This window comes from Morone saxatilis, unplaced genomic scaffold (assembly GCF_004916995.1).
Source record: "Morone saxatilis isolate NCDOM2014 unplaced genomic scaffold, NCSU_SB_2.0 Contig24, whole genome shotgun sequence".
Classification (NCBI taxonomy): Eukaryota; Metazoa; Chordata; class Actinopteri; family Moronidae; genus Morone; species Morone saxatilis.
The window spans coordinates 653740-661097 of NW_023339807.1; the positions used below are offsets into that span (position 1 = coordinate 653740).

The window sequence follows — 7358 nt, forward strand, 5'->3', positions numbered from 1 at the left end:
ACGCGTGGTCAGTGGGACACGTGCGTGCCCAGAGAACGAGCACGTGACGCGCTTCAGAAATTTCACGTAGAATGCAGATCAAGTAGTGCCATGCAGCGCGTGTACTGTCCTGTTGCCCCAGTAGGTGGCGGCTGATCACTGTATGCTGAAGTATTATGGTCAGTGTAGTGCTTCAGGCCGGACTGCGGTTGAATGGGGCAAAGTCAGTTGAGATTGGACACATGTACACTGAGGGAGTTATGATCGGTGCGCAGAATATGAATGCGAATAAATCACAAAAAGACCAAAATAAATTAAAATATATTATTTTGACGTAAAGCCACAGACAAGTCCTTTAAGGTAGCACGTGCAAGAGATTGGCACAGGAGGCGTTGAAGCGAGCAACATTTTGCTGGTAGACCTGGTGAGGGTGAGGGTTTTGTAGAGTTTGTCGGGGCTGATAGAGAGAGTCGCGGCGCTCGGGTGACGGAGCTTCGTGTTCAGCGAATACCAGGAGGGCAGGAAAATATCGCAAACAATTACCACGAAATTCAAAGTTGGTGATGGCTGACTGGCCGTGTTGGTGCGTGTATCGGTCGAAGCGGGAGGCGGCGTAGCCGGCGTGGTGTGGTTTTGGCCTTTGTCCAATCACGATACACGAATGCCTACCAATTTTGTACATTGTCGGTCATTACGTGTCTTGGGGTCTTGATTCTATGGGGGCGTGGCTAAAGCCATTTAGCAACGCCACATCTAACAGGACCAAGACAGATACCCATAGCCTTCAAAACCCATTAGCCTTCCATACTGAATTTGGCAAAGTTTCATGATTTTCATGCATGTTTAGGCCCCCAAAAATGTCATAATGCTTGGACAGAAAAAGCCATATTTTGGTCGCCATGGCAAACATTTGGTTCAGCAGAATTCTAAAGAGTAAAATGTCTCGTCATCTCCTTAAGGAACTTCCTGACATATTTTCAGCTGGCTCGTCATCTCATGGAAGATATACATAATATTATAAAAACGAATTTCCGTGTCACACTAAGGTGCGTCCCTCACTATTAGGAAATATATCAATAGATTTGTTCAGGGCTGGATCTTATCAGGAGTTAAGTTTGCAGCCTAATGGACCAATCGACACTCAAGTTATAGGCAACCGGTTGGTGTCCTTGCTGACAATTCAAAATTTGACGCCGACGCCACAGACTACGCCTTCGATCAAAAAACTTCATACAATCATGAGAATATCATCAACAGAATGATTGCATTTCCTCTGACTAGTTTCGCTGGATCGATCAACCTCTAGGAGTAGAACATGGTAGTATAAAAAAGGCATTTCCTGTTCACCACTAGGTTAGCGCTCTCACTATTACTGAATATTATCACAAAACGTGTCAGGTGGACGTATTATCAAAACATGTAAATTTTTGTTGCGATTGGATCATGTACGCAGAATATTATAACAAATCCCTTTTTCATGCAAAGGTTGAAATTGGACAGCACACCACGTGTACGCTTTCCGACGTAATAACGTAAAAAACACAACATTTAATCCGGATGTTTGTAGGATGCTGTGCTCCAATCGAAGTTGCTTCTGATCAATTCCCTAGGACAGGGTTTTCAAATGGTGTGGGTAGTGGGCCCTTACTAAGAGCAACTCAAAAGACACTTCTGCTTCCTCTTGTCCTCTTGTGCTGCTGCTGCTGTGTCTTGTCTGCTATCTCTCTTCTGTGTTTACGTATGCTGTTGGAACTGCCCTGTCCTCTGTTGCTTGCATAGAAAGACAGAAGAATGCAACCATAAATAAAGCTGCACAGCCACTGTTACTGCTGCCGCACACGTGCCGTCGTAAACTTGCGCGACCACAACATTGAAAATTTGCGTGGAAGAGCAGGATCATAATAACATCGCAAGCCTTACTCCCTGTTGCAGTAGGTGGCACTATACTAATATCTGAGATCATGTCATGGGTAGACATGTTCAGGGCTGCCGACTTCGTATAAAACATTCGTGAAGTTTCATGAGATTGACCATAGTACACTGGAAGTTGTCGAGGACGTGTTCAGGGTGGGACTGCTTACAGAATATGAAGTTAGTACATTGCGACACGACACTTGAAGTTATGATTACTATCGTTTTAGGCCAATCGGCGGAATTCGACCACATATGTCACAGGCACTATCCTTAACGTACATGCCACAAATAGCACAACTTTGATCAGCCAATATTTTTAACTGTACTGACCATATTTTAAAGCCTGATCTGATAAAATCCCTAATAGGATGTCGTTTCAAGATACAAGCATTATTGACGCATATGCATAGCACATGCGCTAACCAATTTCCGTACATGCGGTTGTACGTGTCTTGGTAAGTTACGACAACTTCCTGTTTCATGGCGAGGCTTCGAAATTTGGATGCCACCGCCACGGCATGCTCTGAGCACAGTCACAAATAGCACAACTTTAATCATAAATGTCTTTAGATGACTGTGTCAAATGTGAATTTGAGCTGTATACATTCCAGGGAGAAGGTTAGTGAAAATAGAACGCCAAAAATGACGCAATCCAAAATGACCGATTCTGTTGGGTTTGGTGTAAGCCGCCAAGAGGCTTTAAGTTTCTTCCGACAATGGACTCTGGACTTGTATTCGTTAGATCTTAGATGATTACTGCAAACCCTTATTATCAGGCCCAATATAGCCTCTTTAACATGCTCCCAATAATTCAGAACGCTGCAGCACGAGTACTGACAGAAGCTAGGAAAAGAGATCACATTCTCTCCTGTTCGTAGCTTCTCTGCATGCGCTCCCTGTAAAATTTAGAATAGAATTTCACATATCATTTTCCTCCTCACCTATAAAACTCTTCATGTCAGGCCCCTTCATATCTTGAGAGCTCATAGTACCCCTATACCCCTCTAGAACACTGCGGTACTCTTAATGCAGGGCTACTTGCTGGTTCCTTATAGTCTCTAAAAAAGTAGAACAGAGCCCAGAGCCTTCATTACCAAACTCCTCTCCTGTGGACCAGCTTCCACGTGTGGTTCGGAGCAGACTTAGTTTTGGGACCAAGTACCAAAGAATTAATTTTTTTTTTAGTTGTAACATCAGAAAATGCAGCGTCATCCAGGATTTATGTCCTAAGACATGTTCTCTGTAAAAGAATATTATGTCAATGGTGTCAAATGCAGCACTAAGATCTAATAATACAGAGTACAGAGAACAGAGTACAGAGAGTCCATTGGTCTGAAAGCAATCAAACGGGTCATACTAACTTTAACCAGAGCGTCTGTTGCTGTAGGACAGCAAATCACCCCTGAACAAGCATCATCTTTTTCATGTTCATCATCACCATCAGTCACTACTATTAGTGTAGTTGTTGCCACTTTTGTTGCTATGCACCTTTGTCTCTGTCCTTCTGTCGTTACCTCTGTTCTTCTCTTTCTTTCTGTCTCTCTCTCTTTAACCCCAACTGGTTGAGGCAGACGGCCACCCACCCTTTTCAAGTTCTCTTTCAAGTTTTTCCTTGCCGCAGTCACCAAGTGCTTGTTCATGGTGTGAACTGTTGGGTCTCTGTAAATAATGTTATAAGGAGTTCAGTCTAGACCTGCTCTATTTTAAAAGTGTCCTGAGATAACTTCTGTTATGAATTGGCGCTATACATTAAATTTGAATTGAATTGAATTCAAATGATCCTTTGATTGTGTTCTGGCCCGCCATTTTTGAAAACTTACTTGCAGACCCCTGATTTAGTATATTAAGAAAGCACAATGCATTTTTACTACTATTCCACTTCAAACCTACCTCCAGATATGGTTAACCTTAAACTTACTCTGATCATCTATAACATTATGACCAGCTGGCCACCCTTACTGGTTTGCAGCGCAGTACAAAACAAACTGGGATGCACTGTGTGTTCTGATACCTTTCTGACATTAATCTGGTCTGGAACAGGTTAGCCATGCAGCATAGGTTACCATGGTAACTCACCTCGTTTATCATGGTGATAAATACTCTGTTAGCTTTGTGATATTGGAAAAAAGTAGCTTTAGCTCAAAGATAGCAGAATAACATTTTGATCTTGCTTTATAAAGGCCCCAGCATTTCGACTGCTGTCATAAATTGCTATAAACCATATTGACATAGCTTGCATGTGTGCTTTATAAACACAGTGCTGCTGTCTTATATTGATTGGTTAAAAAATTCTGAATAAACAAAACAACTACGAGTGAGGCACACCCAACTTACCAGTTGTAGAACTAGAGTATGAACTGGGTAAAGTCAAGCTGATGTGGCTGTTCCAGTTGAACCTGAGCGTCAAACCAAAATATGTTGTCACAATGCCAAAGTAACCCCGCCTGAACAAGGAAAGCTTGCCATCTTCCATGGAGTAGGGCAGGTTCACTGACTGAGTGTTTACCTGGGGAGGGGGCAGTCATGGACATGTTACAAAAAATATATAGACACAGAATTGGTATGTACCAGCATGTGCTTGATCATTGCAAAAGGCACGGCTTTTACACCTTATCCTACAACATCAGATTCAGTCACTCCACAGCACTGATAATATCTAAGATATACTTAGATACTACTTACTTTCTTTCTCAAAAGGTAAGAAAGAAATGTTACATAATATGAGCTTTGTGCTTTTGCTTCTCATAGAAACGTTATAGCCCAGCCACCATGTGTTGTCACAAAATGCTGTCCCTTTGGTATGTCGTTTTTTTTTTTCCTATCTATTATTATGAGATGATGTTAAAGTACAACAACAGCGGTTAGTCTATATTTTCCTTATTGTCAACAAATCTGTAGTCTGTAGTCTGTATTCTATCTCTCAATACAGTCTGGCTTCTCTACCCTGTCTGTGACCCAAGCCCATTGGCTCCTTTTGAAGTCTTGAAAACAGCACACAAATATAGTTTCATTAAAAAGATGTTTAATTATTTGTTAAAAGGCTAGCCACTGTGGTTTTTAATTTGCTGGGGACTATTTTCAGCTGTGGATTAACACACACTGGGTGCTCTAGTGAGTATATTTGGATAGTGTATGTGGGATTAAGTCAAAATAAACTACAGTGTGTGTTCATAATAATGAAGGAACATGTCAGTACAACTGATTGCTGACTGATGTGTTTAATCGTTTATGGGCAACGGATGACACCAAGAAAGATATATTAGGCTTTAGACAAACAGGAAAAGGGGCTATGTAGGGCTTGGGGATGCTGTGGCTCAGGAGTGCAGGTCTCCTTTTAAACCAATGGTTGGTGGTTTGAGACTATTCCCATATCCTAATATCTTTGAGCAAAAAGAATGCCAGTGCCTTGAATGGCAGCTCCAACACCATTGCTTGGTGCTTGGTGAGAGGCACATTTAAAACATTTAATCTTTGTAAAAGTGCTTTGCTTTAGCTAAAATTCATAAATTCACTAGTTATTGATGAGTGTGAAAAAGTATGGGCCTTCTTCTCAAAATCAAGAATACAAAGAACAGACTTGTGTTCTTGTCCTTAACTCACTGAAACAGTGATCTTAAATTAACTCAGTTCAGGAGCACAGAGAACGCTGTTGATGGTTTGAAATTATGATCTTGCTGCTATTGCACAACACCCCCAGCACATAGGCTGCCTGCAGTGTTGCAAAATAACACTAAAAATGATATGTATTACTTTAAGTCTGGGTGCCCAGTTAGCTCAGTGGGTAGAGCTGGCGACCCATGTACCGAGGATGAGTCCATGCTACAGCGGCCCAGGGTTCAAATCCGACCTGCGGTCCTTTGCTGTCATGTCCTGTCTCTCTCCAGCTGTCACTATCATAAAGGCAATAAAAGACCCCCCCCCAAAAAAAATACTGATCTATTCACCCGACAACTACAATTTCTTTGAGTCTTTGTTGTATAATGTTTGCTTTCTTAGCTTTATAATATATATTAGTCTTCCTTTATTTTTAGTGCTTCAAACTCTCCTGAGAGCTGGCATACAAACACACAAAACTGCTAACCACCATTGCAGCCTGAACAGTATTACTGTTGGGATAACCCATTACCCATATTACTAAGAAAGGATCCCATAAGCTAAATGTAAGCTAGCACTTGGAATCACCGGAATAAAACACCTGCTGGAGTAAGACACACTTTTAGTATATGTTTGTAATTTAGCCCATATTAATGGTCTTTTTTCCCCACATTTGTACATGTGATTATAACCAACTTTATTGGTTCTGCTCTGCAGTGGTCAGTACACATCAAAAGTGGTACAAGGAAGGATAAGTGGTGAACCGGCGGTCATGGATAGCTATTAAATAAAAATGGATTTTTCAATGTAAACGGAATTGAACCATAAAAGTTTCTTTGGACTGTTTCTACTTTATATGATACTATAAAGATATGGTGAGGAGAACTAGAAGTAAACTCTATAGTAGGACGATTGATCTTACCAGTATCTGTCCTGGACTGGTATGACTCATGCTGACAGTGAAGTTACCAAATAAACTAATAGAGACAGTCTTGGTGAAGGACACAGCCTTGTTAGACCCTCTGTTCTCATTTTGGACCAGCACTTGGAAAGGTACCAGGCTCTGCTCTGATCCCTTGATGAGCTGAGACAGGATATAGGTGCAAGTGCCCTGAAAATCAAATCTCCGATTGTCAAAGCTTCGGTAGTGGGGGTCTCCAGTGCCCTGGCATGATGCGTAGGATTCTGGGTAGCAGTCCCTTACACCCCCCTTCAAGGCACAGTGCTCGTTCTTCATACAGGTAACTGATGTGCACTTCAGGGGAGAACAGAACAGAATTTCAGATCACTGTAAATGAAAACAAGAACCGCACAAAATACTGAAAAAATGTCTTATTATGGTATGTATGGACCTGTAGTTGTATAGCCCTTTTCTAGTCTACCGACCACTCAAAGCACTTTTACACTACATGGCACATTCACCTTTCACACACATTCACTCAGTGATCTCAAGGATCTTCGGCACCAGGAACCAACAACCTATTCGATTAATTGGGGAACGACCCGCTTGTGCTCTGTACACAGATAATTATTTTTTGACATCCATTTGTTACTTTTTTTAACAACTTTATTTATAATATATATAATAAACACATAAAATAACTTATTTGGTCATCCTGAACAGACGATGATAGAAACATGAAGAACAGAAACCCACCCCATGTGAAATCCCACTTTGAAGAGAACCAGGCCAATTGAAGGAATTACTGTATTTCCAATTATGTATTATTTTTACGTTCATTCCTTAAATCAATCACATTTAAACTTCATATATGGTATTGTGAATAATTAAATTACTTGAAGATAAAAAAATTTCATGGAAATTATACAAATAAAAGTGTATGTAAAAACATAGGGCTGGCAGCAGCAGC

At 41.1% G+C, this 7358-nt stretch overlaps 1 protein-coding gene across 1 annotated transcript in view; it reads right to left on the bottom strand.

Moving 5' to 3' along the window:
* Positions 1–7358, bottom strand: part of LOC118335676 (IgGFc-binding protein-like) — a 54035-nt gene that overhangs the window by 32855 nt on the left and 13822 nt on the right. Inside the window, exons 11-12 of the mRNA XM_035672102.1 lie at positions 6410–6742; positions 4228–4399 (exon numbers count right to left, since the gene is read on the bottom strand). Of these exons, the coding sequence (XP_035527995.1) occupies positions 4228–4399; positions 6410–6742 (505 nt within the window). The remainder of the gene's footprint in view (positions 1–4227; positions 4400–6409; positions 6743–7358) is intronic.